The 16,435-nt window shown below is 36.6% G+C and overlaps 1 protein-coding gene across 11 annotated transcripts in view; it reads left to right on the forward strand.

Moving 5' to 3' along the window:
- MYO9B (myosin IXB) overlaps positions 1-16,435 on the forward strand; it is a 130,620-nt gene that overhangs the window by 18,652 nt on the left and 95,533 nt on the right. For 9 of the 11 annotated variants that reach the window (XM_074204435.1, XM_074204437.1, XM_074204440.1 and 6 more), the window contains exon 2: positions 6,600-7,493. In XM_074204435.1, the coding sequence (XP_074060536.1) occupies positions 6,657-7,493 (837 nt within the window). In that variant the 5' untranslated portion in view covers positions 6,600-6,656. Of the gene's footprint in view, positions 1-6,599; positions 7,494-16,435 lie in introns of those variants that run through there. The other 2 variants (XM_074204444.1, XM_074204446.1) reach the window with 1 other exon arrangement.

Here is a 16,435-nt window from a genome sequence, read left to right on the forward strand (position 1 = left end):
GCTTTGTTCTCTCTTTGGAATTTAAGGAAACCTTTGAAGGAGGATGGGATAATGCTGACCTTCATTGTCAGTCATGATCAGTTCAACCGTAATTTATAACAGTGTGTTGATGTATCCCCTTTCTGTGTGGGAGCTCCATAGATCAGGGCAGTTCCCAATGTTTTGAAGGATAATAGATAAACTTGGAGAGTTGCTGGGGCCCTCAAAGGTTAAGCATCTGTCAGGGTCAGGATTTAAATCCAGGGCCTAAGTCCCAAATCTAGAATACTGTGCACTGTATCAAATTGCTTCTTAACTTGTGACAAGCCTTGCTTAAAAAAAAAAGAAAAACAGGGTCAGCAAGTCCTATTTTTTTTTTGCCCCAATTGTTATCTCCTGCCTGACAAAGAAAGATAATAGCTTCACTCAGGACAGTTGATTCTGTACTAAATGAGAGTGATTTTAATGTTTGCTTGTCAGGGCCCAAATCAGACTCAGAGAAGAGGGTCCAAGTGTCTCTTTTTTCCTTCTGACTTTTACTTCTTTGGTATCTCCCTTAGGTGAGTTTAGAAGAATAATTTTCTGTTTTGGGACATTATAAGTGCCCAGTAACTAAATTATTTCCTTATCAAATGTATATTGTTTGGGATCTGTTAAATAGGGCAATTAAAATGGAGACAAAACATTTGGCCTACTGTTTTTAAAATATGTAGAAATTCAAAATTTAGAGGCGAGAAATGGTTTATGCTGGTTTGTTTGTCATCTTGGAAATGAAGAGATAGGCTATTTACCACAATCCAATTAAGTGATGGATGTAGTGGAGGTGAAGTTCTGATGCTTGTCCTTTGTTGCATTATAATTCTAAATGAAGTAACATTTTTAAAGGTCAGCCCTCCTGAATGAATAAAGTAGAATGTGTCTTGGCAGGGTAGTTCAGCATGTTTGTAGCATTGACCTGATTTAGAAGTATGATGTCATTGGTCACTTGATATGGTTGCTTTTAAATCATCTCCTCCGAGGGGATTCTTAACTATATCCTCCCTAGAGAATCTGGCAAAAGCCCTGGAAGAGGTCTTCTGCCTACACCTGGACAGTCTACTGTGTATGCCAGGGGAACATGGCATGCTTCATTTTTACTCTTAACAGCAACTGCTGTTAAGTGATAGTGTTTAGAGTACTTGAAGGTTTGCAAAGCCCTGAACATATATAATCTCCTTACATCCTCTCAAGAACCTTCAGAGGGAGGGCCATCATTATGCCCATTTTATAGAGGAGAGGTTTTGATACTCACATTGATCTTATAAGTGCCTGAAGCTGGATTTGAACTTGAATCTTCCTGACTCTAAATAAAGTGTTCTCCTGCAGACCTATCTGTGGATGCCTCAGAGCTGTCCCACCTCCTTTTCAGTCCTACATGTCCTCGATCACATTTTTTATGCCACATGTAATATATGTCATCATTAGTAGTATGTCCACACTCACCAGATAAATATTTTTAAATTATTATTTATTTGAGCCATCTCTTCTTTCCCATGGCCATGGCTACTACTAAAATGTTAATGTGGTGCAGTGGAGAAAGTCCTAGACTTGGAGTCAGAGAACCCTTGCTTCCCAATCAGTCGGCTTTAACATTTAGGACCTCCTATATGCTAAGTACAGTCAAAGAAAAAAAAACCTTCAGTGAGCCTATAGTCTGAAGGAAGACAGCCCCTACCAAAGGAATCTGAGAAGGTGTAAGGAGCACAGCTTGGGGGCATCCTCCTTGGGCGTGATTCTGGGAAGAGCTCTTGGCCCTTTTCTCACCTGTCTGGGGATCCTAAGGCTGAAAGGAACTTGCAAGATGGAAGAGAATCCAGGGGCTTATATATGATAGTGATGTCCAGAGAAATGCTGCTGGAAATGTCACCTAAAGACTCTCATGACTTAGAACGAGTCACTCACCCTCTGAGAGCCCAGGGTTCCTTATCTGGGCAGTCAGGATACATGGGATAGATAGAGTGCCAGATCTGGAGTTAGGAAGACCTGAGTGCAAATGTGATCTCTGCCACTCATTAGCCATATGACCTTAGGCAAGTCACTTAATCTGTTTCCTCATCTGTAAAATGGGGAGAAAAATAGCACACAATTCCCAAGCTTGTTGTGCAAATCAAATGAGATCATAATTGTAAAGTGCCAGGCAAGGTACCTGGGATTTAGTAAGCACTTTATTAATGTTTGCTATTATTACTACTGAACTGAGAATCTTGGTCTTAGGACCCTCACAACCCTTCTTTTATAGTCCTAGGATCCCACATTATTCTGTTAGTCCAGTCTATATTTCATTCTCCTCATTCTTGCACACTACTAATACCAGAAAAATCCTAAAACATGGATCCAATCATGCTCAAACCCTTTCAGTGGTTCCCCATTACCTGAGTAAAGGCTGAATTTCTTAGCATCACATACAGTCTCTTGCCATATGGCACCACCTTCTTGTTCTAATCTTGTCTAGTTACTCTCCCCAACAGTCAGAAGATTTATTATTCTTTGAATACCTTTCACACAATCACTTCCATGCTTTTGCTCATAATGTTCCCTCCATCTTCAAATTCCTTTACTCTAGCCAGTCTTTTTTGTAATTCTATCTTTTAGGCTGAATTAAATTGTTCCCCCCCTGCTCAATAAAATCTTCCTAGTTTCTGTAGCCTTACATCATGTTCTGCCTCTTCTTAGGCACTTTGATTCTGCCTTGCATTAAAGTTATTTGCATCTGTGTCTTAACTCCCCTGCCAAATTGTGAACCCCCTAAGATCAGAACCTGTGCCTTTTCATCTTTTTATTTCCCCCTTACTCTCTCCTCACCCACAGAATCTGACATGGTGCCTTATTCAGAGTAACCTAAAACTTTTGTTGACCAAATGACCTTTCTGTATTGCCTACCTGGAGAGTTCAATCAGAAATTAAATTCTGTTGAAGCACTTGGAAAGTACTTGGAAGGAGAGAAGAGACTTGGGGATAAATAACTTCTAATGCCTCTTTTCACTTACACAAACTAAATTTAGTTGATTTTCTGAGAAATGACTCTTAGTATTGGTCAGTACTGTGTCAGTCTTTTGGAGTTGCAATATAGATAGCCTTGTAAATCAAAATATAAGAAATAGAAGGAATTAGATTTCATCAATCTTAGTTTGCCCCAAGGCTATGTAGAATCTCTGGACAGGTCTCTAACCAACATCATATTAACAGGAAATCTCTGTTCAATGAGGCTTTTAAGCTGTGCCAACATAGTAGTAATTGAAGTTCTGAATGGTGACCCTGAGGTGCTACACTATCATAAAGTGCCTTCTGAGTCATCAAATTTAGACATATTGAATGTTGTTTTAGTGCATTTTATCTTTAGTTCTTTGTAAAATTTATCATCTGTACTGAATATTGACTGTATTAGTCAGCATAATTATTTTCAGTTGTGTCTTTCCCACAGATGGGACATAATAGTGGATGTATTGCAGCATGACTGTTCAAACAGTCTTCTTGGGACTAGAATAGGGAAATGATGGAAAGACCACAAAGCTTAGAAACATAAAGTTTAAAATCTCAGATTTTAAATTTGTTAGCTTTGGACTAAGAGCAAATCATATAACCTCTCTCTAAGCCTCGATTTCATCATCTATAAAATGCAAATAATAATTGTCATCCCTGTTTCATAAAGTTATTGTAGAGTAAGTGCTTTTTAACCTCTTTAGATGCTTTGAGAAAGGTGAGACTGCTGGTCTATTGACTTTACCAACCTGCCTCTCATTTACTAAGCTTTAGGAAAAAGTTTAGGTGGGGTTTCTATTTTTAAGAAGACAATTTTATTTTCTGTCAATATTGCCCCCCCCCCTTGTGGATCAGTAGTCCCATTGAAGGTTCACCTTCCACCCACAAGACTCACATCCCTTCCATGTCTTCTTGCCCACATCCTCATAGTTGTCGTCCATAGGACATGTTACTCCTAAGTGTGTCAGAAGACTTCCTTGAAGATTTAGGATCTCTAGGTTACCAGTATAATCCCTGGGCTGTACATAGGTTCTGTTTCATTCTTCCTGGGTACTTGACCCACCTTCTTTTCTAGTTAGTTGTGTCCCTTATCATATCTTTCCCCCTTCCTGAATGGATGTCATTGTTGACAGTGTTCACCTACATCCACCTACCATGCCTCTGTCAATGAATGACCTTTTGCATTATTTGTCATTTTGATTCTTGACTTGTAACCAAAGAGCAGCACTGGGAGAAGCACCTTGCTGCAGAAAAATCATAGCTCACTTCTCTATAATGCTTTCCAGTTTAATAGCATGACTTAGGAAAAAACAAGCAATTTATTTATCATCATCATCATAACATGTTTATATAGTGTTTCAAGGTTTGCAAAATGCTTTACAAATATTTGATTATTGCAACAACCCTGACAGGCAAGTATTATTATTAAGCATATTTCGTAGATAAGGAAACTGAAGCTGAGCCCAGATCATAGTTACTAAATATCTGAAGCTTAATTTGAGCTCAGGGCCTCCTGACTCCAGCTCTCTCTCTGTGTTTCCTGCATGCTAGAGATACAGTAAAAAGCAGGGAGCAGTCCTTCCTCTCAGGTTGCTCCTAGTCCAGTTGGGGAGACAATGTGCATTCAATGCTATATAAACAAGCCCTGTAGGATAACTTGGAGATAATTCAGAGAAAAAGCACATGATTAAGGCAAAGCCAAAAATGCTTTTTGCAGAAGGTGGGATTTAGCTGAAAACTGAAAGAAGCAAGGAGGTGGAGATGGGCAGAAATAGTGCCAGACATGGATGAAAATACTCAGAGGTGGAGCATCTTGTACAAGGAGCAGCAAGCAGGCCACATACCCTGGAATGTGAAGTGGAACACTGGGGGGTGAAGAAGGAACCTGGTTGTACAGATTTAAAAGCCAAAAAGAGGATTTTATGTTTTATCCTAGAGGTCATAGAAAGTTTAAGGAGAGTTGTAAAGTCACACTTTGTACTTTGGGAATACTTTGGTAGCCATGTAGAAGAAGCCGGAATGTAAGAGTAATAATGGAAGGCACCTTGAGTGACATGAGAGGAGGAAGAGAAAGGGAAAAGAGAAGAACAGCTTCAACTTTTTCAGTTAAATATGGGGCAAGCTTTTCACCCCAAATCAAAGGTTTGGAAAGATCACTGTAGTGAGTGGAATAATGAAGTTAGGGAGGTGTGAAAAGATTGCCTTGCTACAGTAAGGACACGATTAAGATTTTATAACAAATTTGTGGTGGATTTAGTGAGCATGGTTTCTTAATTTGCTTTAGCTTCATTCAGTATGTTAAGCAGAAGTAAAGGGCAACCAATAGGACTTATCTAAGGTTGAGACTTTACATGGCAAAATTGGTGGTATAATAAGAGGAAAGGAAACTAGTATAGGATTGAACTGGTTTATCAAGGGATCATGATGGGCAAGTAAGAAGAATGTAGCCAGGGCATGAGGAGAAAATGTGGGAAAACTGAGAGTTGGAGGGATTGCAGGTCATGCTGAGGTCAAAAAACAGAATTGGTGTCTTTAGGCAGAAGAAACAGTGGAATAATTAAACATTAAAGAATTTCAAGAGTTCTTGAATAAGGAAGAGATTGAAAATTATAGTAAAATATATTAGAAGATATGAAAATACAGTAAAATAAAGAATTTAATCATATCTGAAGTGAGGTAGAGAAATATTTCCTGGAAAATGAGTAAATTGAGGTACTAGGAAGTAAGAATGTTTAAGAGAGAATATGTTGCAGTTCTCTGCTGTCAGGACAAAATTTGGGAAGGAAAGAGAGAGGGATAGAGGCTGGGAGAGACAACAGGTACTAAATTCTTTGAAAAAGGAAGGGATGACCTTGGGGGGTGAGATGGGAGGGTGTTGATGAATAATAAATTCTATCAGAATTTGGATAGGATGATAAATCTTTGAATGAATCTTAAAGCAGCAGTTGCTGAGTAATGGTGCAAGAGAGGGAGCCTGGAAGTGGCAATAGGGAGCAAGGAGTATTCCAGCTACAAAGAATATTCCAGCACAGTGGACTTGGTGGGATGGAAGGCAAGGAACAGAAGAGTCAAAATGCAGCTGATTCTGGAAAGGGTGGCTAGGGAAACTGGGTCATGAGGAAGGAGTCAGTGAGTGTCAAAAGATGAAGTGGTAAAATGAAAACAAGTTGATTTGTGTAAGGAGGATATTCCCTCCATTTCACAGTTGAGTAAACTAAAGTATAGAGAGGCAGGATCAGGATTTATCTCTTGGTCTCATGACTTCAGACATGGTTTGCTTCCCCCATTTGTCTCTTTACGTATTAAAGTTTAGGTTTAAGTCTACTTGGTGAATCTGGTATGTCATTAATTGAGGATGCTGTGGTGAATTAACCTCAGATAAACTGGGACTTTTCCTTGAAAGGTTTTTTGTCTTTGACCTAAGCCCAATGCTTTTTTTGTTGTTGTTTTTTTTTTTTTCAAAATAGAGTTTGTAGTGAATTCAGGTTGTTGATTTTAGTGATTTTGGAAGATTGTAAAAATCAAAACTTGCTGTGCCATTTATACATACAGAAACATTTATACATCCTGTTTGTAAGTTGTAACTTTTGAAATCTTTATAGGTACTCAACACTGCACACCGAGCCAGGGAGGTATGCTGAAGTCCGGCTTTGGCCAGAATGAGTTTAAAAGATGCTGGCGGTGCTATTTGCCAGGAGAAGGCAACCTACCATCTAAATATTTACCCTCAGCTGAGTACAGAAAGTGCACCCGTCTGCAGAGTAACAGCCACTAAAGATACCACCACTTCAGATGTCATCAAGGATGTGATAACAAATTTGAACTTAGATGTCACCAAATGTTATGTTCTTGTGGAAGTAAAAGAAACAGGAGGTGAAGAATGGGTTCTAGATGCAAACGATTCACCTGTGCACCGAGTATTACTCTGGCCACGGAGGGCTCAAGATGAGCATCCTCAAAAGGATGGGTATTATTTTCTTTTGCAAGAGAGAAACACAGATGGGTCCATAAAATATGTTCACATGCAGCTGCTCTCTAAAGCAAAGGAAGCTCGAAGTTTGCTTGAAAGAGGTTTTCTTCCTTGGCAACAGGAAGACTTTGATGATCTTTGTAATCTTCCTAATTTAACAGAGACAAATCTTTTGAAGAATTTGAAGCATCGTTTTTTACAACAGAAAATATATACTTACGCAGGAAGTATCCTTGTTGCAATTAACCCCTTTAAATTCCTACCCATCTACAACCCTAAATATGTTAAAATGTATGAAAATCAACAGCTTGGAAAATTGGAGCCCCATATTTTTGCCATTGCTGATGTGGCCTACTATACCATGCTCAAGAAACATATCAACCAATGCATAGTTATTTCAGGTGAAAGTGGGTCTGGGAAAACACAAAGTACAAACTTTTTAATTCACTGTCTGACAGCATTGAGTCAGAAAGGTTACGCAAGTGGAGTAGAAAGGACGATTCTGGGTGCTGGCCCTGTATTAGAGGTACATTTTTTTTTCCTTTTAATCATGTGATTTTTATGTATGTCTTGTATTTTGGATTTCAGACTTTCATACCTTTGGATTTTCAGAGTTTTGAACACATTTGTAATTCTTTAAAAAAAACAATTAGCACTTTCTGGAAATAACAAAAACAAATATTTTTAAACACTTTTTTCTTTTCTTTTCTTTTTTTTTGGATGCAGAGCACTGGGCTAATCCTTAGAAAAGGTAGGCAGGTGACCTGGATTCAGGAAGACTTGAGTTCAAATCCAACTTCAGATACTTATTAGATGTATGACCCTGGGCAAGTCACTTAACTATGTTTGCCTCAGTATTTTATCTGTAAAATGAACTTGAAGGAGAAATGGTATCTTTGCCAAGAAACCCCATACAGGATACAAAGAGTTGGAGATGACTGAGCAACAACAACAATCTTTATTTTCTTTTTCTTCTTTTCTCTACAACCAGTATAAAAGTTGATCTATTCCATTTTCTAGTAAGGATTTCCTATATACTGAATATTTGAGATCCACAATTTGTGGGGGGTTTTTTCCCAGCTAAAGTGTTCTTCATTTAAAAAATGAGGTAAGGTATGCAGACAGAGTGAGACAAAATGTTGGTCACTAGCTATTGAATTTAATTCATATAGGAAGCTCAAGACTATTTCAAATTCAGATTTTCATAGCCCATATAATTCTGACTAGAAGAACCTAGCTATCATTAATCTCTTGACTAGTTTTTAGAAACTCAGCTATAACATTGCTTCTGTGACATAAAATGTACAAGATGCAATATTTTGTGACTCCTTTTTTAAAAAATACCTAAATGTCCAAATGCATGTTATCCCTCTCAAAGTATAGATAATGATGTTGCTATTGCTCAAAACTTTCTTGTTTCCTCTTTTGGAATGACTTTTAGTGTCTGCTTTACAGTCTTTTCAATATCTTTGGTGCTAAAACAAGCTTCATCATTGAGGACAGATTTTGATTTTAGGAAGCAATTTTCCAAACAACTAGTAAATAAGATGGGTTATTTAGGTTGTGCCTCTTTTCATCTCGTATTAGGTATAATTATGATATGGGTTTTCTTATTTGCTTTGTAGAGAAGGCTACAAAGGCAATTCCACAGATTTCTGAGTTAGGGCATCATTGTTGGAATAATTGGATAGCCTCCTAAGATGACTCATCTTCATGTATTAATTCTGGTCAGCTTGTTTAAAAAAAAGTTTCATTATTTAAAAATCCTACTATGTAATCCTATCAGTCATTCAGTATTTATTTCCTTTCTATAGTAGGCCTCAAAAATATTAATTTTTAACTTGACAACAAAAGAAACAAATTTGAAGATTTATTTAAAGGAGTCTCTTTAGGACTGAAAAGATATATAAAGCATGAAAGGTTTTTTTGCTTTGTTTTTTTTTTTAATTTGCTTTCTTCTCCTTGAAAGGAGAAGTTGACTTGTTTTGAGGTTTGCTTAAGACTGGATCTCACAAAGCATGTTGCAGTTTAACTGTGCAATTTTCAACAAAAAAACAGGAAGGGGTCACTGTGGAAAGTTTATTTCAATCAGCTGATCCTGCCAAATTTGAGCAAGTTAACTGTTTACATGTCCCTGAGGGTTAGTCAGGGATGCAAGAAATGAAATTGTTGACTCCATCTTATGCCATATGGGAAATACAATATATATTTCAGCAATCTGTTCTTTATAGACTATATAGTATAAACAAAAACAGCATGTTCAAAATATTACTGTAATCAATATTTTAATTAGTTTCATGATGAATTTTAGATTGCAAATAGCAGTTTATAATTTTATCTGCTGCGTGTGTGTATTTTTGGAAATGTTAACCTTCACAAACACAAATTTAATATATGTTAATTTTTTACCACAAGATATAATTATCAACCCTAGTGATTAGGTGTGAAACTGTATACAGTCTCTATAATAGGGATTGTTAACCTTTTTTTATATATTGTGGATCCTTGTGACAGGCAGGACATTGAAGTCCCTGAACTCTCCTCAGAGTATTATGTTTAAGTGAATAAAATAAAATATATAGATTTACAGAGGACACCAGTTTTATTGAAAAATAACTGTTGAAATATTTTTTTTAAAACTAGGTTTATGGATACCAGATTAAGAATCCCTGTCTAGAGGCAGCTAGGTGGTGAAGTGGATAGAGCACCAGGTGTGGAGTTAGGAGTACCTGAGTTCAAATCCAGCCTCAGACACTAATAATTACCTAGCTGTGTGGCCTTGAGCAAGCCACTTAACCTATTGCCTTGCCCCCCTCAAAAAAAGAATCTTTGCTTTATATTTTACTAACTTCTCTTCTACTTTTATCACCCTCTTTAAAGTTAAGAAATGTTAGCTGTGTTCAACTCAGCTTCTTTCATGCACAGTGCTCTGTGTAGGTGCTGAAGACAAAAAGAGAAACTGGCACAGAATATACAGAAATGAGTATTATCAAAGGTTAATTACAATAGGGACAAACAATAATTCCAGTAATTGAGTTCTTAAAAGAATGTCTGATTAAGAAGATGCCTCCCCTACTTCTTGGTATAGAGTGTGCCATCAACATGCATATAGTTTCAGACTTTTTCCTAATGTATTGATTTTTTTTGCTGATTTTTTTCTCTTCCTCTTCTTTAAAAAAAACTTAAAAATAATATGCAGAAAAAGAAAATTGAAAATTGGAAGAGAGATCTTAATGCTTCAGATGGAGAAAAATCAGGATAGAGCATGACCCTTAAAAGGGAGTGGCACCTGAGCTGGAAAGAGAATTTCAACAGGTAGAGATGGGGGGGGCTAGTGAGAGTGAGTACATGCTGGGGGTGGTGTTTTGTGTGTGTGTGTGTGTGTGTGTGTGTGTGTGTGTGAAAAAGGAGGTGGAAGATGTAGAATAAAATGAAAAGTCAATGGCCTAATTTGGCCAAAACAAAGACTGGAAAACTAAGTCAGAACTACATTGTAACCTTAAGTGCCTGGTTAAGAAATTTGAAGGAACGATTGAAGAATTTTTGGAGTAAGGGAGTGACATGGTCAGAATGAAACATAATTTGGCATCTGTGTTGAGGATAGAATAGAGAGGGGAGTCACTGGTGTTAAACCACTTAGAAGACTTAGGAAAAGGGAGGTTATAGGAACATGAATTAAATCAGTAGCAAAAGTACTATAAATAGGGGAATTGAGATGAGAGATGTTAAGAAATTAAAATTGACAACTCTCCAAGTGACTGAATGTCAAGATTGAAGGGGAGCAGGCGGGGGGGGGGGGGTCAAAGATAACATTGAGATTTTAAGACCAGGTGACTAGAAGAATAGTGATGACATCAACAGAAACTACAAAGTTTGGATGCAGGTCAGGTTTGAGGGAACCTATGTTTGGCCTTTGCCATGTTGAGTTTGAATTTTTGATCAGATATCCTAGTGAAGATATCTAGCAAGTGGAAGAAACATAGGAATAAAGTTATGCTAGGTACTTGAGTATACTGGAAAATATTGGGGAGCTTCCAAGGAGAAATGTCCAACTCAAAGAAGAGGTGGTAGAGAAATGGAGGTGCTAAAAGTTAATGATATTGTCTGAACTCATTATCTTTCCCCAGGAGGATGTTATTCTCTCAAAAACTTGTGTTGTGGGGTGGCTAAATGGTGTAGTGGATAAAGCACTGGTCCTGGAGTCAGGAGGACCTGGGTTCAAATCCGGTCTCAGACACTTAATAATGAATAATTACCTAGCTGTGTGGCCTTGGGCAAGCCACTTAGCCCCATTGCCTTGCAAAAACCTAAAAAAAAAAACCAACAACTTGTGTCATCCTTGACTTCTTACTCTATTTCCCCTCTGTATCCAATCTGTTGCCACACTAATCAATTCCACTTCTGTAACATCTCTCCTCTAATGTTTCTACCACTGCTGCAGACCTTCATCACCTCACCCTTGCACTTTTGCAATAGTCTCCTGTTGGATTTGCCTAACTCAAATCCCTTTTCACTCCAGTCTGTCCTTCATTTAGCTGTCAAAATGATTTTCCTAAAATATATGTCCAACCTACTCATCCCTTTATTCAGTAAATTCTAGTGTCCCCTGTTGCTTCCAGGATCAAATACAAATTCTTTTCTGAAAGCCATATTAGAGTCTTTTATAATCTAGGCCTCCCTCACCACTAGCCTGTTCAGTCTTTTTACACCTTACTTCCCACAACCTTACCTTGCTTCTTCAAAGCAGTGACACAGGCTTTTCTTGCTCTTTTCTCAGACTCCCTCCTATTGGGTCCACTGGTTTCCTTCAAGTCCTAACTAAAAATCTTAACTTCTTTAATAAACCATTCCCTACTACTTTTAATTCTAGTGCCCTCCTCTTAATTTTTTGTATTTGTGCTGTATATAGCTTATTTTTACCTATTTGTTTGCTTTTCCTGTTCCCCTTAGATTATGTGCTTCTTGAGAGCAAGAATTGCCTTTTTTTATTTAATTTTATTTTCAATTCCAAATTCTCTCCTTTCCTCTGCCCATTGAGAAAGCAAGAAATGCAAAATCTATTAGAAATATGAAGGAATGCAAAACAAATTTCCACATTAGTCATGTTTAAAGAAAAAAATAGAAAACTGCTACTTTTTTTGCATTTGTCTTCAATTACCTTCCTTTTGTTTTGTCTTTTGTACAAGTGTTTTTTAAAAAGGAAATCTAAGTTGATCAGTTTAATCCCCTGTGTATCAACATTGATGGTTTAGAACATTCTCTTTTTTCTTACAGGAATAATTTCTTTTCCTTCTTTTAATTTACAGGAATTCTTCTATACCTATTGAATTGACTTCTTTTATAGAATCTTGGACCATAGAATCATGCCTGTCCTTTCTCTGAGATCTTGAATATCTGTTCTTTCTTTATCTAGAGTATGTGCCTGTCATTCCCTTTCTTACATTTTTTAAACTCTTAAGATGGCATGAGCACTCCTTTTTTTAAGATTCTTTTCTATTTATGCCATCTAATTCACTTTATAAATTAGAATCAAACTCAGAACCTCAGGTCCCTCATTGCTTCCTCTGTCATCTTCTGAAGAATGAAATTAACATTAAGGCAAGTCTGGAATTTGTCTGCTGATCAGTTAATTCAACAAGAAACATTCAACAGAGTTGAACTCTTCCATTACTACTATATTCTGTCATCCACTTAGGAATTCCTCATTCATTTCTTAATTCTGGCCAGGCATTCTGTAATTTATTTCCCCTATATTGTTGCTTCTCTTTCTCTTCCTTTTAATTTCATTCAAATAGTCTTATTTCCCTCTATTTCACAGATTTTCACAGATAGGTATATCTTCTTGATATTCAGTGGCACTAACATTTTAGAAAATCTGTTCCTTTTTAATAAATATACCCATTGTTTTATTCAAGTCATGTCATTAAATCCCACTAAACTTTGCTGATAGCTTTAAGATTGCATTTGTTTCCTTGAAATAAGAGCTCTAATTACAATACAGAAATGTTAAAGTGCTTCCTGTGTGGGGTATGATACAAGGTGCTAAAGGAGATAAAAACTTTATTTAAGACACATTCATCTGCTCTTGATGAGATTAGGGTGATAAGACATCAACAAAGATAGCTATGATGCACAATATTGCATAAATTCCATTAAAGAGTTATGAAATGATCTATGAGAAAGAAATGTACATAAAAGTCAGAATAGCAAGTTGAACTTTAAGTAATGGGATAGAATAGGTGAGATTTCAACAGAAAGAGGGAAGGTATTCACATATCTGGAACAGCTTGTTATGAAAGTAACTAGAACTTAGAGGGTAACTGGGAAAATAAACTTTGAACCTTACTAACTAGACAATACTAGGAAGTTACTGAAAAAAATTTAACAGATGAGTCCTATGACCAAATTTATATGTAAGAATTTATTCTGGAAATGATTCAAAAGTAGGGTAAAAGCCATGAGAATAGATGATATGACAGATTCAGAAGCTGTTTTGGGGATAAAATGGATAGGACTTTGTAACAGTTTGGATATGAAAAAGGATCAAAGGAGCAATAACCCTGAAGTTATCAACACTGGAGACCATGTAAATCATGGTCTCATAGATAGAAAGAATGAAGTCAGGAGGAGGAGCAAATTTAGTAGAAAAAATGATGAACTTGGTTTTAGACATGCTGAGTCTGAATCAATAGTGGGATAACCAAGTAGAAATGTGGGTTTTGAGTTCAGGAAAGAAGTCAGGATTGTAGATTTAAATTTGGGGGTCATCTGTGTAACAAGTGTTAATTGATATATAACAAAGTTTATTAAATACCTTAGTATGATTTTATAGGGCTGCTAAGTGACACAGTGGATAGAGTGTCAGTCCCAGAGTCAGAAAGACCCTTACACATTTACTAACTAACTACATGACCTCAGGCAAGTCACCTAACCCTGTATGCCTCATCTCCATATTTTTGCCAAGAAAACCGAAATAGGGTCATGAGGAGTCAGACTCAGTTGAAAAGACAGAACAACAGTGATTTTATCACCTATAGTTTTGTGTTGGGTATAGACTATCTGAAGCTATAAAGTATTAATGCTTCCATACACTTGTCTCTTATGAAGTACTGCAAGCCTCCACAGATATTAGTCTTCTTTTCTTTGCTGTGTATGATATTCATTGTACTAATTAACTTAGTATTAGTAGGTGTGTGGTTTTCTCTCTTCATTTCCCCTTAATTTTGAAAGCCTTCCTAAAAAGACATGCTTTTTAGCCCTTTTTTAGATGCATTCCTTCCCTGACCTTGAGTTCATTATTCTTATCTCTTAAATGTTTGTCTGGAAATAGATATCATTCTTTAACACTTGGAAGGAAGTGTGTATAAGTTTATGAAGTCAGGGACAGGAAACTTTAAAAATTTAGTAGCATAGTCAATTAAGAATCTGGAATCTGAAAATGGAATTTGGGTTTCTGGACTGTAGTTCAAAATATAAATTGTTAGATTCTTGATAAGGAAGAGAGATAATAAGTAAATGTATGTGTGTTTGTATGTGTGTGCGTGTGTGTTGTGTGTGTGTGTGTATATATATATAATAAGAAAAAAAGACTTTTAAAAAGGAAAAGAAAAAGAGGGTACAAGGGCGGCTAGGTGGTACATTCGATAGAGTACCTGAGTTCAAAGCCAGCCTCAGACACTTAATAATTACCTAGCTGTGTAGCCTTGGGCAAGTCATTTTAACCCCATTTGCCTTGAAAAATCCTTAAAAAAAAAAAGAAAAGAAAAAGAGGGTAGAAGAAAAAAACTTACTTTTATCTTTCAGATCAGATACCATAAAGAGGCATATAGAAAGATTAGTAGTTAGTCTAGTAATTCACAGAAGACAAAAATCCATTAAAGAAATCATGAATAAAATTCATGGTCTCAGAAGTCTGTATATGATGGCACAAAGTATGAGTAACTAGCAAAGTAAGCTATAATAATAAAAATAAGAGGAAGCAAATTTAATTTGACCTCAAGTCTTGAGGTTTTAACAGGACTCATTTTTGAAAAGGAGTGTCAGGGAGATACAGTGGGCCTGGAATCAGGAGAACCTGAGTTCAAATCCAGCCTCAGATGCTAGCTGACCAAATCAGTCACCTCATCTGTCAAACAAACTGGAGGAAAAAATGATAAATTACTCCATTAGCTTTACCAAGAAGACCCTAAATGGGGTCATGGTGAGTGGGATACAACTGAAACAGATTAAACAAACAAAAAAATTGTATATGATTTAAAATGACTTTGTATTCAAGAGCAACAAGTATAAATAATAGGGGAGAGTCGAAAGTCACATTGGAAATCAAAGGATAGCATGATCAAGACCATTTTCATGAAAAACCAATAAAGGCAGAAACAGACATAATATTATTGCTGGATTATCCCAAATACTATCTGGACAGAAGGAGGAAATCATTTAGGAGTACAGGAAACAGATCATAAGCCATGGAGACAAGATTCAGTGATTGGGAAATATAAATCCAGAGTCAGCATAAGTTTTTGGGAACAGAATGAGAAATGATTGAATAACAAGACCCAAAGAGTTAATGGCTTTTGTTGGAGAATTCTAAGAATACCTGTCTGATTCTAGCCTGATCTCCAGTTTTATCAGTTTCTGAGATAAAAGGTCTGTAGAAAAGATGCTTTTAAAATTTACAAATGATATAAAACTGGGAAGTGACAGCTTCAAAATATCTCGAATAGTTTGAAACATTACACTGATTTAGTTAGAATAAATTTTTTAGGGATAAGTATAAAAATTTATCCTAAAACTGAAAAAGTCAATTTTATAAGTATGAGATTTATACCATAGCTGAACTGTGATTTGTCTAAATGAAATCACTTGAGTTTTTGTGAACTCGCAGTTGGATATGAGTCAGTGAATATAAATGACAGCCCTAAAAATGCACTTTTTGGTGGCATTAAGAGAGGCATGGTGTCCAGGATTAAAGAGCTGAGTGTGCCCTAGTCAGACCATATTCACAGTATTATGTTCAGTTTGAGGTGCCAAAATGGATGTTATGTTAAATCCATCTTGATGGATGTTAAATCCATCCAGAGAGCATCCATAGGAAAAGGAACCAGGAAAACTGGATGGGCCTTGAGATCATGCCAATAAAGATCAGTTGATGGAAGTGGAGATATTTAGCCTGAAGAAGTAAAAAATAATTTTCTTTTTTGAGTATTTGAAATACTGTCTTAGTTCTACTTGACACTAAAGGGCAGAACTAGCAGAAGTGGAAATAGCAGAGAATTTATGCTTGATCTAAGAAGAGGCTTGCTAACAAGTAGAGCTATACAAAATTGAAATGGATCGCCTCAAAAATGTAGTGAGAAGCCCTCCTAGATCTTCAACAGGTCTCACTGCAGAGATGGAAAAGACTAGATAATAACCAACTTTTACCCATCTACATTTGAGAGATAACATGTTTTGGGGGGGTTGTTTTGG

The sequence above is a fragment of the Macrotis lagotis genome, chromosome X (assembly GCF_037893015.1).
Source record: "Macrotis lagotis isolate mMagLag1 chromosome X, bilby.v1.9.chrom.fasta, whole genome shotgun sequence".
Taxonomy (NCBI): Eukaryota; Metazoa; Chordata; class Mammalia; order Peramelemorphia; family Peramelidae; genus Macrotis; species Macrotis lagotis.